Source organism: Castor canadensis, chromosome 3 (genome assembly GCF_047511655.1).
Source record: "Castor canadensis chromosome 3, mCasCan1.hap1v2, whole genome shotgun sequence".
Lineage (NCBI taxonomy): Eukaryota > Metazoa > Chordata > Mammalia > Rodentia > Castoridae > Castor > Castor canadensis.
In genome coordinates this window covers 116,230,768-116,258,217 of record NC_133388.1, presented here as the reverse complement: position 1 = coordinate 116,258,217, position 27,450 = coordinate 116,230,768, and the positions used below count along the sequence as shown (strand labels likewise).

At 37.2% G+C, this 27,450-nt stretch overlaps 1 protein-coding gene across 12 annotated transcripts in view; it reads left to right on the top strand.

Annotated features, from left to right (window-relative positions):
* The window catches only part of Pcmtd1 (protein-L-isoaspartate (D-aspartate) O-methyltransferase domain containing 1), a 246,183-nt gene that overhangs the window by 13,035 nt on the left and 205,698 nt on the right, over positions 1-27,450 (top strand). For 7 of the 12 annotated variants that reach the window (XR_012446311.1, XR_012446310.1, XM_074068523.1 and 4 more), the window contains exon 2: positions 23,839-24,269. The exons of 2 other annotated variants lie outside the window; for them this stretch is intronic. Coding sequence is in view for 5 of the 10 variants with exons in the window: in XM_074068523.1 (XP_073924624.1) it covers positions 23,963-24,269 (307 nt within the window). In the remaining 5 variants the exon portion in view is untranslated. Of the gene's footprint in view, positions 1-23,838; positions 24,270-27,450 lie in introns of those variants that run through there. 3 more of the 12 variants (XM_074068524.1, XM_074068527.1, XM_074068528.1) reach the window with 2 other exon arrangements.

Below are 27,450 nucleotides of genomic sequence, written 5' to 3'. Positions count from 1 at the left end.
ATGGGCAGCTCTCTTAACACGGAAATGTGGGAGACAAGTATTTAAAATTTTGACAGATGGTAAGGTAATCCCCCTAACTTAAGCTAAAAAAGAAAAAGGAGTATCTGGTACTAGTGAAACCAAGCAGTACTATAGATCAGGAAGCAACCTCATTCCCGTCTCTCCAGCATAATCTGCTAAATATTACCACTAATTGAAATTGATACAGGTGAAATTGGGGTAGCATAGTGCTGTTCTAGGTTTCTTTTAAATCACTTTAAGACAGGCTCTTGCCTTTGTAGACTATGCTGTCCTGGAACTTTCTGTATAATCCAGGCTGACCTTGAGTTTGCAGACCTGCTATCGAGGCATTTCTTGAAGCATATCCCCATAGCTTTTGTATTCTTTGCCACGAAGAAACTTGTATCTTGGTGAAATCACAATAGTCTCCTTTTGATTTAGAGGCTAGTTTCTACCATTGTATTGATTGTTCCCATTCAGCCAATCACAGCTATTTTCTGTTTGCCTCCTGTTCCTCACATTCAAATGTAAAAATGGAATCAATCCTGCATTGAATATTTGGACATTGTTTTAAACTACAATGTCTATAGCTTTAGAGAGTACTATACAGTTTCCCAGCTTATTTACTTGTTTGTTTATTTATTTATTTGGTGTTTTGAGACAAGTCTCATTGTGTAGCCCTGGCTGGCTTCAGCCTCTTCCTGCCTCAGTCTTCCCAGTACTGGGCTTATAGACTCCTGCCACCATATCCAGCTTCTCATGACTTACTTTAATATAAGATTTTTGTTGTTCTGTTATTAAACAGCAGTCAAAAAAGAAGGCATTTTATATCAGCAAATGCCAGTTTTTGTGGCATTTATTTTATGATACATTGAAAAGATAATCAAGATGCTAAAGCCATGAATTCTGTCAGTATGCCCTGAAAGAATAGTTTTGTATTATAGGGAAAACTAGATAATTTTAGGATTTTTTTTTTTTTTTTTTTGCCACACAGGGGTTTGAATTTATGGCTTCACACTTACTAAGCAGGTACTCTCACTTGAGCCACTCCCCTAGTACCCCCCCTTTTCTTGTGGAGGGAGAGGGGGCGACCATGAACTGTAATCTTCCTGCCTGCATCCTCTGGTGTAGCTGGGATGACAGGCACACAACACCATGTTCAGGTAATTGATTGAGATGGGGGGTCTCACTAACTTTTTGCCCTGGTTGACTTCAAACTGATTCTCCCAGTCTCCTCAGTAGCTGGGATTAGAGGCACGCACAACTAAGCATGGGTTGGGTGTTTTTCTTTATGATTATTTTTCTTGACTTCCTTTAAAGATGTAATTTCATGCTAAATTTATAGGTCAAGGGAATGATTTAGAAACTGTAGTATACATACCAAGGTTGGCTACAATTATACAGCCTAGGTTTTCTGGCTGACTTTTAGAGCACATTAAAATGTGCTCTTGGTGGTTGGGGATGTAGCTCAGTGGTTAAGTGTTTGCCTAGCATCCATGAGGCTTTGGGTTTGAGCCCCAGTACTGCAAAAAAAAAAATAAAATAAAGTTTGTATATTCTTTATACTTACAGAATTTATAAAAAAATCTTTAAAATATTTGCTCTGTGAAATTTACTGTGGTTTAATATTGGGTGAATAATTCAGAAGAAAATCTGTTGAATTTCTTTGCTTCTGTTATGTGTTTATGTGTGTACAATAATGATCTCCCCACTTGATAGCCTGAGGGCACTGAAGTATCAACTCTTCCAGCCTTTACCAGGTACTCTAGTATATCCACTGCTGTCTTCTTTGCTTCCCAACTTAGAATACAGTATTATCCATACTACTGAAAATTACTTAAAAGTTTAATCTGTAATTCAGTAATGCTTTGTATTACAAAGTTATCCTGTCTGGCTTTTACATTCCTTAATTTCCTCTGATTTTGAACCCTTGAAGCCTTTTCCCCCCTTCTATTTTTTCTTACCACTAATCATATTGTAAGCTCCTTAAGAGTATTTTTCTCTTCTCCATTGAAATATCTTCTGGTCCTTTCTATATTTTAAATCAAATTGCTCATTAGCAGGGGTCTTGAATGGTCTCTCTATGCCTTCTGCTAACTGCCAGAAAACAGGGAAATAACATGTAGAGCCTTACCTAGAAGAAGCCAGGGTCTAGTGAGTAGGAAATAGAATGTGTGGAGAGGTGATACAGAGATACACTCAAAATGTTTGTGATCATTGAAAGCATAGTTAGAGACTGAATTGTGTCTCTCCTAAATTGTTATATTGAAACCTTGACTCCTAGTGTGGCAGTCTTTGGAGAGAGAGCTTCTAAGGAAGTAAGTAAGGTTAAATGAGGCCATAAAGTTGGGGCCTTGACTCAATGGTTAGTGTCATCTTTAAATGGAGAAACATCAGAGAGCTCACTCATGCTTTCATGTGCATGGGTACAAATGACACGACAAGATAGTGCCACCTATAAGCCAGTAAGAAAGGCCTCGTCAAAAACTGACCACGCTTGCAGCTTCATCTTGGATTTCTAGCTGTCAGAACTGCCAGAAAGTATGTTGTTTAAGCCAACCAATCTGTGGTATTTTGTTATGGCAGCCTGAGTAGACAGGGCAATAAGAATTCTGAGAGTGGGCTTACAAAGGAGGGGACTCATTATGGTATCTTAATGAATGAAGAGTATGCAGGAGGAGACTTACTGTGTTTGCAAAGGTATGGAGGCATGAGAAAGTATAATGTGGTCCAGGGATCTTCAGCAAAGGCTGTGGGAAGAAAGGTGGTTGGAGGGGCTTTTGAAATGGTATGCAGGGCTTACATTAGACAGTGAAGCATTGAAAATGGGAAAAAATGAAATAACAGCTATGAGTGGAATTGTGTGGCTTTGGAATTAGATCAGAGTTTAAGCCCAATTTTGAATTTCTTTCTTTGGGAAAGAAATAAAACCTACTTTGTAGTTTTTTTCGTGGTGCTGGTGATTGAATCCAAGGCCTAATACATAATACTAGGCAAGCACTGTACCACTGAGTATAACTGCTACCCCCCGCAACACGCCTTCTAGACTTTTTGTGAGGAATAATTAAGTGATAATTGTAAAACATTTGGTTGAGTGCCAGGCATCTAATAAATATATCGTTAAAAGGTACACAGAATTGGTTTGATGAATTCCAACCAAAGGTTGAACTCAGTATACTTCAGAGGATATGAATATAGATGTAGCCATGTTGTGATGTTTTCAAGTGGGGTGGGGTTAGTGTTACTGCCTAGGAAGTTGCTTTTTGTCTCCTGATCTGTTTTTATGTGGAGGATGAAGCAAGACCTTTTGTGAAGTGAGAGAAATGCATCTTGAGTGGTTGAGGAGGTGATGAGCTTGCTGATTCTGGTAGTCAGAGGTGAATCTAAAGGCATAGAGGCATTGTGGAACACTTGAAAATGAATCTCGAGGGGTCCCAGGGTCAGCAATAGATTTTCTTCAGTAATACCTCATAGAGAAGAGAGGTGATTGGGGTTGTTCTAGGATCAGGCGTTTGGAAGATGAGTGAGAACAGGAAGTTAGAACGAGGGGTTGAGGGTAATGCAATAGTAAGTGAAGCAGTATTCATGGGATTATGGGTTTGGAAGCAAAGTGACGTTTGTATGTAGTAACTAATTGTGACCTACAGGCCATGTGGCCTGCTACCTGTTTTTCTATAGTCTGTGAACTAAGATTGGTGGTTTTGGTTTTAAATGTTTGGAAAAAATAACAAAGGAAAATACTTTATGGCATAAAAATTATATCAAACTCCAATTTCCATATCCATAAGACATGTTACTGGAACACAGCCATGCTTTTTAATTGCATGCTGTCTGTGACTATTTTTGCCCTTTCATTAGTAGGGTTCAGTAGTTGTGACAGAAAACGTGTTGCCTGCAAATTCTAAAATATTTACTGTCTGGCCTTTTACAGGAAGTGTTTGGTAATCTTTAGCTAGAGTAGTAGCCACACTGAATTTAGTGATAGAAAAAAGTGAGCAGCTAGATGTAAGAAGCTTGGAGAAGAAAGTAAGGATTTATAGAGACCAGACAATTGGATGAGTGGGTCCTCAGAACTAAAGAAGTCATGGTTGTTATCTTTGGGGATTGCATAGATTGTTTCCCGGACATTGAAGATAACTGATGATGGTAAGAGTGGGAGAGCTGCTGTAGAGATGCCAGAGTCTGCAATGAAAGTGGAAGAGTTGATACTTTGGTACAGGAGGTAGGGAGATTATTGTTAACAGTAATTTAATAAAAATGCGAAGTATGTTTTTCAATAAGTTTTCATACTTTTTTTTTGGTGGGACTAGGGTTTGAACTCTGCTTCATGCTTGCAAAGCAGGTACGGTATCACTTGAGCCACACCTCCAGTGTTTCAAAAAAAAGCCCAGTTTTTGAAACATAGGCCAAAAATGATCTAATTTTATGTATTTTAAATTGCTACTGAGGTTAGACAAATGTGTGTTGCAACTACTCTCATTTGTGGTCTCTGCTGTTTTTTTTTAGTGAAGGAATGTTTATTTGTAAGTACTTCTTATAAATGAGGTTATTAACCCTCTACCACATACTGTAGCTTCCCCCCTCCCACAGATGGTTAATTGGTTGTAATCTCATTTTTATCATGTGCTTTGCCAGATAGAATACTTACTTTTATGTTGTCAAATTTCTCAGTGTATCATTCATGTGTTAACCCTTTGCTTTCTGTTTAGAATGTCTGACTGCCTCAAATGAGACAGTTATTTTTGTATTGTTTTGGTTGCTTAGAGACAGGTGGGTGACTTGAGTTTTAATTGAATAGAGCCTGCTGACTGATACATTATGTGTACTTAGTTTTTATTTAATCTAAATTTCCTGTTAATCTGTATTTTTCTTCACTTTATACTTTTTATAAGACTACATAAGATCCTTAAACAATAACTTGTTTGGAATAATCATATAAATGAATTTGTTGGTTTAGGTTTAATTTGGCATTTCTTTGGAAACTTTTGATTTGTTGTAGTTTGCTCCTGTTGACTGAAGTGCCTTCTCAGTAGTGTTTTTGGCTTTTTTAAGTTTCCTGTTGCTGTACTTCCACCTTCATCTTATTTTAGTCATACCACTTTTTTACCTGCAAAGTGTATTTATTTCCATAGTGAATTTTCTTCTCTTTTCCTTTTTTTTTGGTGGTTGTTGCAAAGCAGATGCTCTACCACTTGAGTCCCACATCCAGTTCATTATTTTTCTCTGGTTATTTTAGAGATAAGGTCTCATGAACTATTTGTCCAGGTTGGTCTCGAACTTGATCCTTCCAATTTCCCACCTTCTTTTCTCCCCTCCCCTCCACTCCCCTCCCTTCTCTTCTCTTGTCTTGTCCTTTTCTTTTTTTCCCTGCCTCCTTTCTTTCCTTCCCTCCTCCCTTCCTTTCTCCTTCCCTCTGTCTCTTCCTTCCCTGCTTTTCTTTTGGTATTTTTTTCCTTACACTTTTCAATAAGCTGTCATAACAGGTTTCAGTAATATTAGTTGCTATGAATAATTGAAGTGAAAATATAAAAAATTCTTTTATTTAATAGAAGTGTTATAGGCCACTTAATTTTAAGAAATTAAACAAAGGAGGACATTAGGTCTTTTTGGCCTTATATTCATATGTTCTGGTGTTTTAATGTTTTTTCTTATCCTGGAATGTCATGTATAATTACTTGGCAAAATTTGAGTTTTATATTTTATAGTTGACTTTCTCTCCTTACTTCAAAGTGATTTTGAATGAGGCTCTTGGTGCTCAATTTCTTTATTTTAGTTTTAGGTGGTTTTTTTTGGCATTATTGGAGTTTGAACTCATGCTTGCTAGGTACTCTACACCTGAGCCATGTACCCAGCCCTTACAACGTGATTTTCCTTTTTCTTTCTTTTTCCTTCTTTCTCCTTTTCTTCCCCCCCCTTTTTTTTTTTTTTTTTTTTTTTTACAGTACTGGGGTTTGAACTCAGAGCCTCATGTTTGGTAGGAAAGCACTCTACTACTTGAGCCATGCTCCCAGTCTCTTAATTTATGAGATGTAGTGATTTCTTTTGCACATTATAGGAAAGTTCTTTAAATTGAGAGTTTGCAGTATGGTCTCTGAATTCTTTGTACTTAACATTTCCTAAGACATAAATAGACCAGTTTTGTTTATTGAATGAGGAAATCATCAAATCAAGTCTTTATGCAGAACACTTAAAAATTTATCCAAATGTAAAGCAATACTTTTTGTTTTGTTTTGGCAATGCTAGAGTTTGAACTCAGGACCACAACACATGCTACCACCTGAGCCACTAGGCCAATCCTTTCTTGTGTTGGATATTTTTCAGATACAGTCCCTCAAACTGCATGCCTGGGCTGGCTTCAAACCGAGATCCTCCTGATCTGTCTCCTGAGTAGCTAGAATTACAGGCATGAGTCACCAGCGCCTGGTGACACTTACTATTGTTAAGTAACGTTTTTGTGAAAGCACATTTAGTATTTTAAAACATACTATTAAACAGTTATAGTCACATACTTTGGCTACTATTAATTTGAAGACCAATTAATATGAAATAATTCCTTATGTTACCAAGATGGTTTTATGAAATCATTTTAACAAAATTGAAAGTAAATTTTCAACATTTTTCCTAAAAATACAGCACTATTTAAGATACTAATTTTCTAGAACAAAGACTATCTCTGTGAATTGAAAGCATCCTTCAAAGTTTTTGATGTTAGTGAGCCAGTGTCCTCCTTCTCAATTTAGTGGTAAAGAAGTTGTTAATGCAGCCTGGTGAGAGGTACTGAGCTAGAGTTTAAAAAGCTTTGATAAAAATTTTGGTTATTTATTTTGGATAGTGTTCACCAGATGCGTTTTACTGTCTGGATCCCATAAACCACTGAAAACAGATTATTCATTTAAATTTAAAGTGACCCTCTTAGCACATACTTTAGAGCCTAAAGCATTATGATCTGATAATGACAGTTCATTTTTCAGAACTTCTTAAACTTTCTTTGAATCATCAGCAAAACTAAAGATAGAATTATTAATTTTGTTCCAGTCATGAAATGAATCTGTATTACTGTTTACTTAATGTACTTTGCTCAGAGGTCTCAGATTTCTAATTGTTATGGTTTCTAATTTCTGATAATGTGAATATTAGTAATACATGACATAAAATCTATGAGTAACTTTGAAATATTTTCATATTACACAGAAAAATCTAGATCAAGTATTTTCTTCATTTTTTGTGGTACAGATAATACCATGCTGCCTCTATTTCTGTGGTGTTTATGAAATAATATGGGTAGGTATTAAAGCACTTTAATAATTTAAGGATGGTACATAACCAGGTATTTTGTTGTATATGATTTTTATTTGTGTTCATCCATAGATAAAATTAACATCCTGGTCTTGGGAAAGATGCCATTATATAAGGTCCAAATCATTGTAATTATCATATTTATAGGATAGTAAATAAACTTAGATTTTTTGTTTTTTTTTTTTGCTTTTGGAGACTGGGCCTTACTTCAGATTTACTATGTAGCCCAGGCTGTCATTGCATTTACAGTCCTCCTGCCTCAGCCTCCTGAGTGCTGGGATTCCAGGCCTGTACTACCATGCTAAATTTAGGTTATTTTTTTGAAGTTGGAGTCATCAAGATAATTTGACTAAATTATTTCATCATTATTTTTCATTTGTTTGTTTGAAATAGGGTCTCACTATGCAGCCCAGGCTTGCCTACAACTTGATAGCCTAGGCTGACCTGGAACTCAAGGTCCTCCTGTCTCAGCCCTCCTCCCTTACTCCCTCAGTGCTTGGATTACAAAGCAGTTGGATTATTAGGTGTGTGACCCACCACACATAGTTTAATGATCTTATTTTGCAAGTTAAGTAAAAAGCTGCAAAAGCATATAATGTGAAATTAGTGTGGTGGCCCATGCAATTCAGGAAGCTGAGGCAGGAGGATCTCAAGTTTGAGACCACCCTGGACCCTGTCTTTAAAAAGCAAAACAAAACATATATATATATTCATACTTATATACACAACAGTGCCATTCACTGTGTTCTACACTGTGTTACTGTATGGAGAGAATATTTTTGGTTTTGGCTCATGTTTTGGTTTATTTTATTACATACCAGTGGAAAGACACGGATACAGATCATCTGAAGTGATGAATCCCAATTATACATTTTTGTTTTGGACTATTTTTAGACATTGAGTGTTCTTTGTGAATTCATAGCATTTCAAATAAAACAAACCCCACTTCATAAAAGCCTGACCCTGGGCTGGAGGCATGGCTCAGATGGTAGATCACCTGCCTACAAGTGCTAGGTTCTGAGTTCAGATCCCAGTATTGCGAAAAATAAATCACTCACTCACACACACACACACACAGACACACACAAAACAAAAAAACAAAACAAAACAAAAACCTGCCCCAGAAGCTGAAATTGTTTTTATTTCATACTTCCCTGTTGAGCTCAATGTGTCTTAACATTGTCACTTATTGGACCTATTTTGGTTTAGACATTTACTGAGTTAGAAAACTTAAACAACTATTTTGTTTTTTGAAGGTTTTTTTTTGGCAGCAGCTATAATGATATTTTAAAAAAACGGGTTCAGAGTGGTTAATATAGTATTTCTTATATTCCTTGAAAAATTAAGAGATTGTTAAACAAGTATCCTCTAATCTGAGGCAGTTATCATCTGAGGATTGATTTTGTTAGTTGAAACAAAACTGTAGTGTACCATATACAGAGTGTTTGTAGTATGCTATTAAGAGTTGTGTTTAGCGATATAAATATGTACTAATACAGGTTTGAAGAGGCCATATATGAAATATTGGAGTAAAAGGAAGAGAAAGAGATACTTTTGGGAGGTACTGAAAGTCCTATAACTTTCAGAATAATAAACTACAGCTTGAACTGTCATTTTGCCCTGTATAGTTTTGGATTCCTTCATCAGCTCAAGTCCTATACCTTAAACTGCCAAAGAGCTGCTGCCTACTGTTTCTCTCATTTTTGTGTTCACACTGTTCTCAAGCCAACAAGAACAGGAAAATTGAAAGGATGAGGGGGAAGGTGGAGGCTGCATCTGTGAATAGAAATGTCTTAAAATCTGCCAGATATCAAAATGTGTAATGTGGATGCTTCCAAGAGAACTTTCTTTTCTTTAAATCATTTGTAGTATTGAATTCGAGGGTAGAGGAAGGAGACAGTCTGGAATTATTTTGAGATAGTGACTTGTCAGTTGTCTGATGAGAGAAGACTAGAGTTTAAGGCAATAGAGAGGAAAAAAATGTGCTTCTCTTTGTTTTAGCTGTTGGGCATATTCATATTTGAAGGGACTTCCCAAAGTACAAACTAGACCTTATTCTAACAGTTAACTTTTTTTTTTCTTTGTGGTACTAAGGGCTTGAACTCAGGGCCTACATCTTGAGTCATTCCACCAGCCCTTTTTTGTGATGTGTTTTTTCCAGATAGGGTCTGATCAATTGTTTGGCTGGACTGGCTTTGAACCTCGATCCTCTGATCTCTGACTCCTGAGTAGCTAGGACTATAGGCGTGACTCACCAGCACCTGGCAGTAGTCAACTGTTATTCTTAAATGCTTGCCAAGACCATATGACTGTGATGAATTGTTACCACTTTTGTGGTGCTGGAATTGGAATTCAGGGCCTTGCCCATGATAGATAAGTGCTGTACCACTGAGCTCCTACATCTCTGCCCTTGACTGTAATATATATGTTATTTTTGTGTTCAGAGAGTTTACAATTTAGAAGGAAAATATCTGTAGAACCAGAGAAAACTGTACCAGACAGTTATGTTTTGCTAAATTACATAACAAGTGTTCTGTTAGAGGGAAAAAAATAGCAAGAGCAAAAGTTAGCTAGTGAGATGAAACTTAAACTGTCAGAGATGATCAAGTTTTTGATTACTCCATTCTTCCAAGACTCCTAGTGAACACAAAAGGGCATCTATTCCTAATTTAGTCCCTCAGTCTAGTTTATGACCCAGAACATGGCAAGAGATTCTGCATTGTCCTTTTCAGTCAATTTAGTGTGAACGTGTGTATTCCACTGGCTCTTCTATCTACTTTGTTGTCTTTTCATCTTGTTACTTCTAACTTCAGGATTTGTATCTCTGCTCTGTAATTTCTTCTTGAGGTCATTAGGTGACAACCTCAATAGATTTGAGAGCTAGTGCTTTTTTGTCTTTTGTGCTTAGCATAAAAGTTCAGAATGTGCCATGTTTGTCACAGAAGTAAAGTTTATATGTATTGGACATTTGTATGGTAGCTTTATATGCAGGATACTGTTTAATCTTCAATTTGTGATGTGATTATTAATCCCATTTTGCAAATAAGAAAATGGAAAATCACAGATTAAATAACTTTGAGGAAAACTTTGAGGATGCCTGGCAAGTAAATGACATCAGATTACTGCCCTCCCCACCCCTGCCATTTCATTCTTCCTTTCTAGCTAAGAGTACTAAAAATAGGAAATGGTAGATTTCAAGGGACGAAAGATCAGAATTGAACATGTCACAGCTGAAAGTTAGTGAAAAGTTCAGCTTTGAATTATAGGAATATGTCTTGCTTTACTGAAGAGTTTCATAGCTTGGCAGACTGGAGTTGTGCAGTCGTGTAAGAGCTGTGAGCTGCTCATGAGGAGCTCCTCAGCTGTGGTGTCCTCCTATCACTAAAGTGGGGTTAGTGTCTCTTCATAGGCTACAGTAAAGTTTAGAGCCCAGTGCTAGGTAGTGTAGGAGGTGCATAGGAAATAACTCCTACATGATACTACAGAAAAAAAAAAGTTTGTATTTATCGTAGAATAAGTGGGTGTTTTTGGCAGTTTTTGGCAAGAGAGTACAGAAATAGCCTATTCTTTCTTTCATAATTTTTTATCTATGTATTTTTTGTGTCTTCCTTCTCATTGAGATTCTTCCCCCCACTCCTCCAGCCTTCTCCATACTCAAAATAGTCTTGGTCTTTGACTCCCATGACAAGGGCTTTCTAGACATGAGGACCATTCTTGTTCATTTCAATAGTATTCTCCTTTGGATCACTGTCTCCTTTGCCCCAGAAAAGCTTGGGTGAGCTTTTCCTGCCCTTTTGTGGGGAAAGGAGCAGCAGAGAGCTATTGGCTGCCTCCCTGGGTGCTTGGAGGGAAGGAGAGTGAGTCAGCATTTAGTCTGCTGTCCTCCCACTCACCTTGGGACATCTGTCTGCCATCTGTCTACTTCCCAGCTCCTTTGACTTGTGAGCACTTTACCCTCCACAAGGCATTCATAAACAGTGTAAAAGACCCTGTGATATTGAAGGGGGCCTGAGTTTAACCTACAAATAAAAATTGTCATAATGCAAGAAACATTTGGAACATTTCACAGATCTTTCAGGTGTGCATATGTGAATGCATTCTTTGTTTTGTTTTGTTTTTAGCCACTCCCCAACAGAGTGAAAATACCAAGAATTGAGATTGTGTTGTGTTAGTAAATATGACTTTCTTTTCAAACAGACCTACATGCTTATTTCAGTCCTTTATTTTGCCACTTTTTCTTTTCCTCTTTACCTGTTTTCTCATATTCCTTTTTTGCATTAATGTGTAATGTAGGACTTGAACATTCCTAAGTTATTTTCTTCTAGAAGAGAAAATGGCAGGAGTAGGGCAGTAAAAATTGTTATCAAAGTAACAGAAATGCTGAGGCATGGGCAGCCAATTGTAGGCAACTGAATCTTGACGTTCTCAAATGCAGATTTGACTATGCTGAAATAGCAGGGAAATTAGAGTATCGAGAGACTTAGAACACTTAGGAAATATAGAATGTAAAATTGCCTCTTCATTTCACAGATGAGGAAATAACATTCTGGAGATTTTGTGCAGAACCATCCAGCAAAGTTATCTGTGGAAACAAGGTGTCTTCATATGTGTTTGGCACTTTACCTTGATTGTGATGGAATTATTTCACAATTAACATGGCACTTTCATGGTGCTGATTTTTAAATACTGGTTGCTTTATGTTTATAAAATATGTATATTTCAAGTTAGAGGATTATTATTGAATTATCAAAATAGCCACTTTAATATAGACTTTCATTTACAAGCCCCTCAAGTATACATTGACTATATAATCAGTTCAAAGTTCCATTATCTTGTAGTTTGGCAGTTGTTGCATCCTGACCACTTATCTGTGTGATGGAATGTCATGCCTCCGGGTTTTAGAAAAGTAATTTAATGGTATGAAAAAGTGCTTGAGATTTATTAAGAGAATGTCCTTAACAATATGTACAGTATGATCCCATATTGTGTTTTAAAAAGGTATGTAATGCTTAGGAAGTTAATAAAAATGGCTAGCATTATGAAAATTTTTATTTTTTTTCAAATTTTCTACAAAGGAACATATTTTTATAATCAACCAATATTATGAAATTAATTTATAGTAATTGTTCCCACCTAATTTCAGTAATAATGATTATTATAAAATGAACTGTATCTTTGAACCTCTGTGATGTAAATTACTATTTATATGACAACTTTCTATTTGTTCCTTGATTTTTCTGCCCTAGACTATCTTATTTTGTTAAATGTATTTTTATTCTTTAGGAAGTGATTCTCCATATTATCTTGATAAGACTTCATGTAGTCTATCTACAGTCTTTATTTTCACCTTCACTTACCAGTTTTGTTCCAACAGTTCACGCACATAGTTTAGTTCAGAAACTAAGAATACCATGAGCCTGGAGTCCAAAGGACAGCAGTTTCTCCTTTTACCTGGTTCCATCCTCATTCTTCTACTCTAGAGATAACTTAATACTTTAGCTATTTTGTAAGGTAGTTGCCTCCATATTGCTTAATATACTCCTAGCTAGTTCTTTTTGTATTCATTCTTTTTGACAAAGTTTACCTTTTGTCATCATAGATGAGGTGTTCATTTCCATACTTCCCCATTTCTTCTCCTGTCTCATAATGTTCTCCAGGTTCCTCCAGGTTGCAGATGATACCCTTTTTTAAAGCTGAATAGTATTTCTTTGTATGTACATTACCTTTTCTTTGTTCATCTGATTGTGTACACCTAAGTTGATTCTGTATCTTACCTGTGTGTGCATAATACTGCAGTGAGTAGGAGGGTACAGAAAACTCTTCAGCATATTGAGTCCGTTTTCTTTGATTATATACCCATAAGTGGTATTAGTGGATCATACTGTAATTTTATTTTTAGTTTTCTGAAGATCCTTTACACTTTTTTCTATAGTGGCAATATTATTTTACATTTCTACCAACAATGCACATGGGTTTCTTTTTCTTCACACTCTGTTAATACTTACTATCCTTTTGTCATTTTTGATAATTAACAATCATTTTAGCAGATGTGAAGTGATAGTTTTTGTTTGTTTTTTTGTGGGACTCAGGGTCTTGCCATATAGTCCATGCTAGCCTTAATCTTGCATAATCCTTTTTCCTCAACTTTCTAAGTACTGGGATTACAGGTGTGTAACACCATGCCTGGCTTCAGTTGCTTTTCTGTTCTTTATTTTCCTCTGATCTTTATTATTTCCTTCCTTATGTTAATTCTGAGCCTAGTTTATTCTTTTCCTAGTTCAACTTTAAGGTATAATGTTGTTTATTTGCAGTCCTCTTTCCTGATGAAGGCATTTATTACTGTAAAGTTCCCTCTTTAAACTACTTTTGATACATTCCATAGGTTTTGATTTGTTATAGTTCCAGTTTCATATGTTTTAAGATAGTTTTTAAATTTCCCTTTTAATTTCTTCTTCGACCTCTTTGTTGTTCAGGAGCATATTGTTTATCTTACAAGTACTTGTCAGTTTTCAAAATTTCCCCTGTTGATTTCTGCTTTCATTCCTTATGCTCAGAAAAGATACTTGGTATGATTTCACACTCCTTAAACTTGTAAGACTTATTTGTGGACTAGCGTGATATATCCTGAAGAGTGTTCCGTGTATGTTTGAGAAGAATGTGTAATCTAGTGCTGTTGGGTGGAATATTCCACATACATTTGTTAAGTCCATTTGGGCTAAGATTCACTAATTTTTTTTTTTTCATTTTTCTTTTATTATTCATATGTGCATACAAGGCTTGGTTCATTTCTCCCCCCTGCCCCCACCCCCTCCCTTACCACCCACTCCACCCCCTCCCGCTCCCCCCCTCAATACCCAGCAGAAACTATTTTGCCCTTATCTCTAATTTTGTTGTAGAGAGAGTATAAGCAATAATAGGAAGGAACAAGGGGTTTTGCTGGTTGAGATAAGGATAGCTATACAGGGCATTGACTCACATTGATTTCCTGTGCGTGGGTGTTACCTTCTAGGTTAATTCTTTTTGATCTAACCTTTTCTCTAGTTCCTGGTCCCCTTTTCCTATTGGCCTCAGTTGCTTTAAGGTATCTGCTTTAGTTTCTCTGCATTAAGGGCAACAAATGCTAGCTAGTTTTTTAGGTGTCTTACCTATCCTCACCCCTCCCTTGTGTGCTCTCGCTTTTATCATGTGCTCATAGTCCAATCCCCTTGTTGTGTTTGCCCTTGATCTAATGTCCACATATGAGGGAGAACATACGATTTTTGGTTTTTTGAGCCAGGCTAACCTCACTCAGAATGATGTTCTCCAATTCCATCCATTTACCAGCAAATGATAACATTTCGTTCTTCTTCATGGCTGCATAAAATTCCATTGTGTATAGATACCACATTTTCTTAATCCATTCGTCAGTGCTGGGGCATCTTGGCTGTTTCCATAACTTGGCTATTGTGAATAGTGCCGCAATAAACATGGATGTGCAGGTGCCTCTGGAGTAACAGTCTTTTGGGTATATCCCCAAGAGTGGTATTGCTGGATCAAATGGTAGATCGATGTCCAGCTTTTTAAGTAGCCTCCAAATTTTTTTCCAGAGTGGTTGTACTAGTCTACATTCCCACCAACAGTGTAAGAGGGTTCCTTTTTCCCCGCATCCTCGCCAACACCTGTTGTTGGTGGTGTTGCTGATGATGGCTATTCTAACAGGGGTGAGGTGGAAGATTCACTAATTTTCTTTTAATTTTCTGTTTGGATGATCTGTTCATTGTTGAAATTGAAATGTTGAAGTTCCTTATTATATATAATATTTCCTGTGTATATTTAGGTGCTTTAATATTGAGTGTATATGTATTTTACACTGTTCTCTTGATGAATTGATCCCTTTATCATAATTTAATTTACCTTTTCTATCCTCCGCCCCTTTCTTAAATACAGTTTTTAGCTTTAAATTTATTTTCTCTAAAGGTATGTGTATCTTTGCTCTTTTGGTTACCATTTGCCTGCAATATCTTTTCCATCTCTTCAAACTGTGTGTCCTTAAGGAACGTGAATCTTCTATTGTTGGATTTTAGTTTTTAAATCCATTTAGTCTGGCTGAGGGTGTAACTCAGTGGTAGAGAGCTTGCCTAGTACTTGAGTAGGACCCAAGTTCCATCCCAGGGCCTGGAGTGGGATCTGTTCAGCTACTCTTGTTTTTTATCCACTTCTGATTGGAGGATTTAATCTATTTACATTTAAAGTAATTACTGGTAGGTAAGAACTTGCTATTGACAATTGTGCTTTTTAAAAAACTTGTTTTGTAGTACTCTTCCAATCTTGCTGTCTTTGTGGTATGTAGTTTTTAGTGGTTTCCTTCGGATCTTTTATGAACCTATTAGAGGTTTTTCTTTGGTTACCATGAGGCTTAGGAAAAACATCTTACAGACTCATGCTTGTAATCCCAGCAATTTGGGAGGCAGAGATTAGTAGGATTATGGTTCCAGGCCAGCCATGGCAAAAAATTGGCAGTGAGACCACATCTCAAAAAATCTGGATGTGGTGGGTGAGCCCGTTATCCCAGCTACTTGGAAGGTGTGAAGTAGGAGGATTGTGGTCTAGGCTGGCCTAGGCAAAAACCAAGAGACTCCACCTGAAAATGACTAAAGCAAAAACTAGAGTAAGTTTCTTGAGTAGAAGAGCACCTGCCTAGCAAGTGTGAGGACTTGAGTTCAAACCCCAGTATGGCTTAAAAACAAAAGCAAAAAAACCTTTATGGTTAAATTAATAATGTTCTAATTTAAGCCAGTAGTCCCTTAACTTCAGATGTATATAAAGACTATAATTTCATTCCTTCTCCCCACATTTTGCTGTTGTTATCTATTTATATTTTGTATCTGTTAACCTTTGGTTTATATCTGTAATTGTTCTTAATGCATTCATCTTTGAACTCTTACAGTACAGTTGAGTGATTTACACACCACCTTTACAACAGTAGAGTATTCCGAATTTGACTGTATATTTACCTTTACCAGTGAGCTGTATACTTTCATGTTTTCATATTGTTACTTATGTTTGTTTTGTTTCAAGTTTAACTACCTTTAGAATTTCTTTTAGTTTAGTCTTGAGATTAAGTCTCTCAAACTTTGTCTTAGAATGCTTTTATCTGTTTTTTATTAGCATATATTAATTGTACAAAGTAATGGGTTTCATGGTGACATTTTCATATATTAATGAAATATACTTGGATCATATTCACCCCCTCTTACCCTCTGTTATCCCTCCTTTTTTCATCACTATATCCCCTTCTGTATCTTTAATAGACCCCTCTTGATTATTTTTATGTCCTTTTTTTCCTTTCTCAGTTTTGCCCATGATCAAAAACATGATATACTTGTCTCCTAATTATTTTTTGAAGGAAAGCTTTGCAGAGCATAGTATTCTTAGTTGGCAGTTTTCTTTTTTAAGCACTTTTAATATATCATTCACTCCCTCCTGACTTGAAAGATTTCTGTTGAAGTCCATGATAGCCTTATGGGTGATCTTTTATATGTATTTTCTTCTCTCTTGGTACTTTCAAGATTCTGTCTTTGACTGGATGACTTGACTTTAATGTGTCTCTAGTCTTTGTTTTTTAAGCTGATCTTGCTTGGGGTCCATTGAGTGTCTTGAATGTGTATGGTCATGTCATTCCCAAGATCGGGGGAATTTTCAGACATTATTTCTCTAAGTTTTCTGTGAAACGTTTTATCTTTTTTTTCTGTTTCCCGCACTCCCATAATTTGTATATTAGTATGTTTGATGGTGCCACGTAGATCTTTTAAGGTTTCTTTATTCTTTTTCCATTTTGTTCCTCTAATTGGCTAATTTCTTTAAGTTTGATAATTCTTAATTCTGTAAGATCAGATCTGCTATTGAAACTATGTATTGAGGTTTTTCAGTTTTGTCTGGGCTAATGGAATTGCCTCTGGAATCATGGTTGAGTGGGGTTGGATCCTGGTCATGTGGTTGTTGCTGGAGACCACAGTTGGTGGACCTATTCCAGGGCTCTAGTGGGCATTGGTCCTATCTGGTCCATGGGTGGACTGGACTATCTTCAGGAACTTGGTATATGAGGCTGGCACTAAGAGGTCTGCTTCAGGGTTTGCAGACAATGGGCCTGTTAATAGGAGCACTTATGAGTGTGCCTTCCTTTGGGTGGCTCCCATTGGATCACTGGATGGAGGTCATTTGCTACACAGTATATGCCTGAGATGGGCTGGAACTGAGACATGATTATTCAGGTCTACAGGTCTACAGCCAAGACCAAGATGGGCTGTCTCTGGGATCACTGACAGGTATGCCTTCCAGTGGGTTCTTGCTCTCAGACTGTATTTGAGGACTGGAGTCAATTTATAGGGTTGTTTCAAGATCCACAATTTCAGAGCATCAGCTTTCAGGGGTACTACTGGCTGTGTCTCCCTCTGGGTCTCCAGGCAGGCAGAATTGCTCTCAGTTCATTGTCAAGAAGGACCAGGAGTAAGATCCAGGGCCTTTTAAAGATACACTGAAGGACAGAGGATGAGAAGCCTGCCACAGGGATTCATTCTCTAGACTGGGTAGAACTGCTCCCAAACCACAGCGGGGAAGGGCTGAAACTGAGCCTTAGGGCTAATTAGAATCTGCTGTGATACTGATTGGTAGGCTTAGCCTGGGGGCTCCAGTGGGCCAGACTCTAAGCAGGTCCCTGTATGGGTAGGATTGTCCCAAGACTACAGCTGAGAGGAACTAGAACTGACATTTGGGGGCCCTTTCAGGAACTGCTGTGGGACAGGCAAGCATGTTTGGGTATCTCCCAGTGTGCCCTGCACAGGCAGGGTAATTCCCCAGGCTATGGCAGAGGGGCTAGAGCTAAGACAACATTCCCTCAAAAATCTTTTTGGGATAAAGACTGACAAGCCTGTCCTGGTGGCACAGGTGGTACAAGTTTCACTCTGTCTTTGTAGGAGCAGTACTAGGCTGGGACCACAACTGAGAGGGCTAGAACCCAGTTAAGAGTATAACTTTGAGGACTACTGCTGAGACTACTAAGCATGATTCTTCCTGGACCCCTTGGCAAATGGTTTTGGTAGCAGGCTCCAGGCCAAATTAGGCGGCAGCCAAGCCCTTCATGGAACAGGGCCATTTGTGGATATGAACCCAGAAGCAGAATCAGTGAGTCTAGGATTAGGAATGCACGTTTTCATTATTTAAATGCCTTCACTGGCTTCCATTGACTTCAGGAGGAAATCCAAGCTCAGTGTTTATGGCCTGTGATTCTACCTGCCTCCTTTTTGTTCATGAGCTCACCATGGGCTACTTTATATCTCTGTACTTTAGTTCTGCTGTACAGTTTGTGGTGCCCTGAGTGGGTGTATTGCCTCTTTTCTCCTTGTCTTTGTACATTTCCACATCACTGAATGCCTTTTCTTCTGCTTCCTATATTTATAGCAAGGCTTCCTCTCTAGGAAAATCTAGTCTCTTCATCCCTACCAACGTGTTTAAGATAGGTGTCCTTTTATTAGTTTACCATAGTTAACTTGTCTGATTTTATAATTGTTTGTTTATGCCAGCTCTTCTTCAGATGCAGTCTGGGATCCTCTACGAACTTTTTTTTTTGGTGGTATTGGAGTTCGAACTCAGGACTTTGCACTTATGATGCAAGCCCTGTACCTCTGGAGCCACACCTTCAGCCCTCCCCTAAGATATTTTGAAGGCTCTCAGAAGTTTGGGTTTTTCTACTATAATACCTGAAAACATCTCATGATTTACAAAAGTCAGGGTTAGGTTTACTACTCAAAACCTATAACCAGTGTGGCACAAAACCAGTAGCAATTCTCATAAAATCTCTAGGACAGCTAAATTTCTACTGGGTTTGCACGTAGCATCACACTTAGGTCTTCTCAGCCTTAAATCCTAGCATTCATCTTAGAACATCAAGGTTTAGGCTCTGGAGGACAATTCATTCCATGTGGCTCTACTTTTTTTTAATCAAAAATTAAAAAAATCTGAATCTTGATATAGACTTCGTTATTAATTTGCATTCACAGCTTGTCCCCAAATCTTGTGAAGCCACTGTACCAGTACTGATTGCTTTCTAGGAAAGCACTCTGTATAGTTTTAGCTGTTGCTTAAAGTCTGTGTAAATTGCTGAGGATATTTCTTTAATATGAAGCTTGCTCCTTCCTGATCACTTCAAAATATGAATGTGTAGTGTGAACCACATTTCATTATTTTCCTATCATTTCCCTGTATACCAAGTGTAAGAGCTAATTTGTATCATATAAGCACTCATTTTAGTAGATTGTTTAATAGTCCTTCCTTATCCAAGACTGAGGATACCTGGAACTTTGGATAGTACTGAACCCTATACACTGAGTGTCTTTAAACAAAAAAATCTGAAATTCAAAATGTTCCAAAATCTGAAGTGCTTTGATTATCAGTATAGTACTACAAGTGAAAAATTCCAAACATGACCTCATGTGATGGGTCACAGTCAAAAAGCAGGCACACATATGCTAGATATAGTGGAATATGACTATAATCCCAGCACTCAGGAGGTTGAGACAGAAGGATCAAGAGTTTGAGGACAGCCTGGGTTATATAACAAGACTCTTATCTTAAAAAAGTCGGCACACTAAAAATATTGTATAAAATTACCTTCAGGTTAAATGTACTAGGTGCATATAAACAAAATGAATTTCATGTTTAGACTTGGAACCCATCCCCAGTATCTCTGTGTATATGCAAATATTCCAAAATATGAAAAAATCTGCAATGTGAAACACTTCCTGGCTCTTAAGGATTTTGAATAAGAATGTTCACCCTATTTATATACTATATTTTTGTTGCACATACATACTTAGGATAAATTTCAACTTAATAAATTAGGTATAGCAAGATATTAACAACAATAATAATTTAGACCAGTTATAATGATGTTCTGGCATTGTTTTCTTAAATTATCTTTTTATACTGTATGTAGCCTTATGTGAGATGATACAGTATCTATGATGAAGGAGGTGAATGATGTGGGCATTGTGACATAGTCTTAGGCTAATATATTAGGGTTCCTACAACACAAGTACTGCCCATGGGGCAACAGTTGACCTGATAACTAGCATGGTTACTAAGAGATTGATGAGCAGGTTGCATATGCAGTGTGGAATATGCTGGACAGAGGGATGATTCACATCCCAGGTGGGATGGGCCGTGATGGTGTGAGATTTCATTGTGCTATTTGGAAAGGCATGCAATTTCAAACTTACGAATTATTTATTTTCGGAATTCTCAATTTAATATTTTCAGACCATGGTTGACTGTGAAATTGTGACCACATATGTGGACTTCTGTGCTCCAGTTCCAGGAAACTGTTCCTCAACTGCTTCTCTCCTGGGTATCTTTGTAGCTTTCTTTTCTATTCAGATGGCATTAGCGGTCTATCTTCTAGTTCATAGAAAAAGAAATCTGGCATGTCAGGTTTCACCTTCTTGCACTGCTTCTTGTATAATGCCTTTTCCAGCCTTCTAAGTACTTGGACTCAGGCCTGTTGCTCTAAGTCTAAAGCAGGTCTTTCGTTTACAGATTACAGAAGCCGTCCTTTTGTTGTTCTTTCCAATGAACTATTGCTTATAGTAGATGTTCTTTTTTAAAAAAAATAATTTTTATTAGCATTTAAAAGTTGTACAGGGGATTTCATCTTGATATCTACATTTGTGCTTACACTGTATCTTAATTAGATTCACCCCCTCCATAATCCCCCCTCAATAGTTCTTACATTAGAGTGGACTCCTGGGATCTCTAGGAACTCAGAAGGCTTCTGAAGTTGCATGCAAACTTTCTGATTTTTTCAGGGTTTTTTTTTTTCTGATACTAGGGTTTGAACTCAGGGCCTACACCTTGAGCCACTCCACCAGCCCTTTTGTGTTAGGTATTTTTGAGATAGGGCCTCACAAACTATTTGCCTGGGCTGCTTCAAACCATGATCCTCCTGATCTCTGTCTCTTTGAATAACTAGGATTACAGGTGCGAGCCACCAGCACCAGGCTTCAGTTTTTTATTAGTAGGGTCTATAAGTTTGGTGAAACTCTCAAAGGGTGTAGCGGGGAGGGGGAATGAGAGATAAAAAATACTGAAAATTTCTGTCCTACAGTGTAAAAGTTATTATGTTCTGGCAAATACCCAACTACAGGTAATTTCTCAAGAGTATCATTTGCTTTTGTGCTTCAGTGCCAACTGTATCCTCAGGCTACAATTCCTTCCCTCACTCCTTAGCTAACTCATACAATGTATGTCTTCAAGGAAGCTGTCTTCTATCCCTCAATCCACATCTCACTCTGGGTTCCTCAGGTATTCTGTGCAGTATAGTGGCCCACCCTTTCACACAGTTAGAAGTGGGCATGCTGGTACCTTCCTTCCTCACAGGCTTACTGTGATTATTTCAGTGATATTACGTATAGCCAGCATATTTTGTAAATTGGTAGTTCTTATGTATTTGATTGTTCCTGTTGCCTCTTTCTCACCAAGAATGTCAGCTGTGTAGTAAGAACACTGTTAGTTTTGTTATAATTTTGAACAGGACATATTTCAAGAGGAACTAAGAAGGGTCAGGTTCTTTTTATGCCTTAGAACCAACACAGGGGAAATAACTTTTCAAACTCATAAATTGTGACATTTACAGTAAAGCCATTTATGTGTAATCAGAATTATTCATTTAAAAAATCATTTGACAAGTCCCACACTGGATACTGAGAGACTGTTCCCAGACTAATATAGCCATATTTATTTCCATTTTGGGAAGAGATTCATTCTTTGAAGACCAGATGAGAAATTGACTTATGCTTAGAAGGCTTATCATTAAAAAATCTCACAATGAGATCATGTCATTTAAAAATGTTGCAGTGCCAGAATTACACTCAGCAAGTCAAAAAGGTTACCAAAGCTAAGATATGTTGAAGGAATAGTGGATTAAACATCTCTTCATTGGACAAAATACACTGGTTTCAGAGAAGGCTCCTGTAAGCCCTTATATTTTTTATTTCTTTTTGTGTTGGAGGTGGGGAGTAGAGCAAAGCCATCCAATCTTGTAAGTAAACTTCAATAAATTACGTATGAATGAAATGTGAGTTCACAGTATTTCCTCTACTCCATTAAAATTCCCCTAGGAGATCATAGTATAAAACTAAGGCCACACATGATAATGCCACAGGCTTTGGTGAGGAGCTGCCTCAGCTACACTGGAGCAGCGTGGTGCCTGGGGTCTGAGGACACTACAGGCCCTGATTGCTGTTCTTCTTTAAAACTAAGAATGGGGTGTATCCTTGCCCACAGTTGGCTGTCATAACTCTTGTATTGGCCATGAGTATTTCATTACTCAATTCCTTCCTCTCCTGATTATTAATTCAGAAATTGATATGTGAACTTACATATTGGCTGTTTAAGGCTTAAATTGTATAGTGAGTGTTTTGAAATTTGTTAGTTTATCAAGACCTACTTAGGTTTCCATTCAAAGATGCTGAATTTTATCTGTTAAAGAAGTATATTGTTTGTGTCTATATGTATATAATATTTGTTTTAGGCTTACACTGTCAAAGTTCTTAATAAAGCTTGTGGCCTCATTATTAAGACAGAGTTTACCAAATAAAGTAGTGTGTGTGTGTGTATGTATTAAATTCTGAGTTTATTTACTATTTTTATTTATTGGGTTTTTATTTGTTTTTCTTTGCTTTACTTTGTTTTAAAACAGGGATCTTGCTATGAAGCCTTGATTGGCTTCAAACTCCCCATCTTCCTGCTTCATCCTCCCAAGTGCTGGGATTACAGGCTTGTACCACTACCCCTGGCTGGTTTTTTTTTTTTTTTTTTTGCATTTTGTAATTAGTGTTTAGGCAGTATATTATTCTGTATTAACTTTTTTTGTTGTTGTTGGTACTAGGGTTTGAACTTAGCTTTGTACTTGTGAGGCAGGAGTGCTACCACTTGAACTACACCTCAAGCCCTCTATGTTAACATTTTAAATTTATATAGTACATTTTAGAATTGTTAACGTTAAAAAGTTAAGCTCAGGAATTTTACATCAGTAAGGTACTGTACTATACAGAAGTCATGGGGGTTAGTGATTAAGAGTATGGTTTCTGAATCTGAAGGACCTGGGACTAAGAACTGGCACTTTTGAGACCAGCATTGTCCAACATGGCAGCCATGTTACGCACTTGAAATGTGGCTAAGTTGAATGATTGGATTTTAAATTGCATTTAATTGCAATTAATGGAGATGTAGGTCACTAATAGGCCTATAATACTAGGCAACTGAACTTCTTCCAGTTTCCAGTGAGAGAACTTAACATCTCCTAGTTTTCTCATTGTGTAGATGAGATCATATGTAAGCTACTTTTTGTGGTTATTGTAAGAATTATACTATGCTAAGTCATTTAATATTATGCTTGGATTGGAATGCATTCTTGAAATGAATGGTAGTTAATTATAATGACATATTTGATAAGCTGGAATTACTTCCTCTTGAGCGTTAAACTTATTTATTTTTATTCTTTCCTTCCAGGTTTAATTTATTTTTGGAAATCAAGTGCAATATTAAAAAGAAAGTTAACCACACTACATTATTGGATGCCATTTCTGCTAATTTTATTACATTTAAAAATTGATGATTTGATTTGAATACTATCATGGGAGGAGCTGTGAGTGCTGGGGAAGATAATGATGACTTAATTGATAACCTTAAAGAAGCTCAGTATATCCGCACTGAAAGAGTAGAGCAAGCCTTCAGAGCGATTGATCGTGGAGATTACTATTTGGAAGGCTACAGAGACAATGCTTACAAAGACTTAGCCTGGAAGCATGGAAACATACACTTGTCAGCACCGTGCATTTATTCAGAAGTTATGGAAGCATTGAAACTTCAACCAGGATTATCTTTTCTTAACCTGGGAAGTGGAACCGGATATTTAAGTACAATGGTGGGCTTAATTTTAGGTAATTTTATTTTTGTAAAATTCTATTTTGAAAAGTAAGCTGAGTTTGTATTGCTGTTCATGATTTACAAGGTTTGAAATTCTGTGCATAGTATATTTGGATGTAGTTATCTTTCTTTCTTAAATTTGAAAGTACAAAGTGGTAGTAATCTTCATATTCCTGGCTGTGATGCTGACAGTTAGCTCCAGCACAATTCTCAACTTATAATAGTTCTAGTCCTCCAACTCTTGGTCATTGTCTGTACTTAAAATTGAGCAACTGGTAGGCAAGAAACCTAGGATTGTTATTTAATTATTATTTAATCAATTTCAGGGAAAGTGTTTTGTCTGCTGGCGTATAATGTTTGATAGTTATGTCAGTGTCCCATCTATTTATTTATTTATTTATTTACCTACTTTATTATTTTTGCACTATGGGGGATTGAATGTAGGGCCTTGGGTGTGCTAGGCACGCTCTTTACCATTTGAGCCACATCTCCAGTTCTCAGTGTCCCATTTTAAGTGGGAAGAAAATTGTGCCAGTTTTTGTTAGAGGCACAGGAATGTGGGATTGAGAGGGTGAGGCATAGGAAGAGATGGAGAAAAACACAGAAAGGTCTATGTTCATTAAGATTTCAGCATATTTATTCTCCCTCTGCTCTGCCAGGCATTGTTCTTGGTATGTGCATACAACAGTGATCAAAAGGAACCAAGATTACTTCCCTTGAAGATTTTCATAGGTGTTTAGGGTGAGTGCTAGGCATTGTTTAAGGCACTGTACATGTCATTATTAATCTTGTTATATAGATGAGTAAACTAAGGCAAAAAGAGGTTAAAATAACTTACCTGAAGTTACATAGCTAGGAAGTAACATCTGGAAATAATGGAATATAGGTGGGAATTGCATGGATGGAGGAATCCTGTTCTATAAGACATGTTGGATGTGAGATGAACCATCATGAAGTTATACTAAGTTCAACCCCTAAAACTTCTGTGTGGGAGCATTAAAGTAAAACATTATGGTGCATGACATAAATTCTTGCCCTCATCTAGTGTAATAGGTGCTATAGTCGAGGTATGTGCCAGTTATATGGATAAGACTGCTTTTAAATTCATTCTAAAGTATTGGGGAATCATTGAAGGATTTTAAATAGAGAATGACTTGTCCTCTAGTAGATGACTACATCCCATTGTGGACAGTTAACTGTGGGGTCACATTTTGTGATTTTCAGCCCTGAAATCCCCTTTTTCCCCATATACTAGCTTACTCCTTACTCTCATAATCATGTAACCTGTGTCACATTTCATAAAAAATATTAGGGTATCATTCCACAACTGGATTAGTCCTTGATATATAACTATTCAAAATGGTGTTAAGTTATTAACTTTTATTAATAATGAGAAATTTAGAGCCTTGCATTTAAATTTGGTGCTCTTTACCATCCTCACATAGGATTTTCTCAGCAAGTTGGAGCTTCCTCATACTTACCACTTCTGTTACCATGGTCTCATTGGAAAGAGAATCTCAAGGGTTTGAGACAGTCTCCAAACCTAAGAAGCATAAAGGGATGAGTAGGGAGAGCGAGCTACTGCCTTTTAAAATTGGAAGTTGCTGTCCTTGAACTGGTACATTTCTTGACCAGTTAAGGCAACCTTAGGCTGGAGTCCAGGTCTTATTACCATGTCTGGCCATTCTCAGAGGGCTTGTTTATCCTGTCATCTACTTCTTCAGCACCTGTCAGCTGACTGTTGTGGAGGGAGGTCAGTCTAGCCAAAGGCAGCGTAAGGTATGTGTTATAATAAGCAACCTTGAAAGACTATTGCCTCATCCCAGTCTCTTAAGAAATTAGATTCCTATGGCCAGATGCCACTTTTAGGCAGACTCAAGTATTTTATCTTTTAATCCAAAACCAAAGGGCAGCATGTATGTGGCAGAAACAGACTCTTGTGTAAATGATCCACAATGCACTATGTATTTTCCTTCTGTTACAGTCCAGGGATTCACGGATCTATAGTTTAAATATGTGACTATGGCTCCTGGATACTATTTCAAGATTTATTTACATGAGATCCAGCACAGTTAAGACCAAGATATAAATTCTTCTTCTGATTTGGTGAGAAAGATCAAAATACTTTTAAAAAGGAAAGGCAGAAAAAGCAATCTGTAATACTATGATTATATCTAGTCTTGAGTCAAGTTTCTGAGGAAGCTTGATCTTTTTTCCCCTCTCTTCACTTTTGGTTTGTGTTTTAAATCAAAAGGGGTAGGGAACACATCCGTAAAAATCACTTAGAACCGAATCCAAAGAATGATACATACATTATGTGAGTACGGTGAATCCAGTTTGGCTCCACTGTCTCACAGTTATCTTATTAACAGAAGGCCTCTCCTTATTAAGAAACTATAGCATCATAACTCTCAGCCTTTTTTCTCTTAGTCCTAAGGTGGGGATGTCAAGTGCTCACTGTAGGCAGTGGGTCCTATCTAAGGACATACTCAAAAGTACACTGGAGGAACCCAGGCTGAAAGCAGGGCATCTCTGGTTTGGGCAACACAGTTAAGGAGGATGTGCCTTGGAGAATTAGCGCTTCACTGCACAAACACAAATGTAGAGGATGGGCCATAATCAGTGCTGTTGCTCAGGGAGGGGAAGGTGAGTGTTCCTTCAAGAAATTACTTATGGTTAAAGTACACTTGAAACAATCATCCATAAATTTAATTTTACCCCAAACATGGAGAATATATCACTATAAATCCTAAAATGTCTCATTGGAGACCTCATTTTGAGTTTCAAATTGAAGATAAATTCTTAGTGTTCCACTGACTTCTCATTAGGTATCTTCCCAGAACTAAGCATTTTCACAAAGAGTCTAATACTTAATTGATTCTTCTCTGTTAGTCCTGTTTTCTCATTCTTAGGGAATCTGTTGAAAAATAGTGTGCAAGAGAAGTGGCCTGTCAAGTTCTGTACTTCACTACCCAGAATTGAATTAAATATCAGAAGCATGAAGACAAGTTATTCTGATAATCTCTTTCTGATGTAGGTAGTGATGATTCTTCTCTGTTTTGTTCCTTTGTGCTTAGGGATTCATCTCCATTTTGTTTTGTTATAATCCATAATATAAAAATTACAGGTTCTTTATAAAACCTATGATATGTAGATTGATCCAACTTAATACTTTCTCAGTCTCTTGCTGAATTC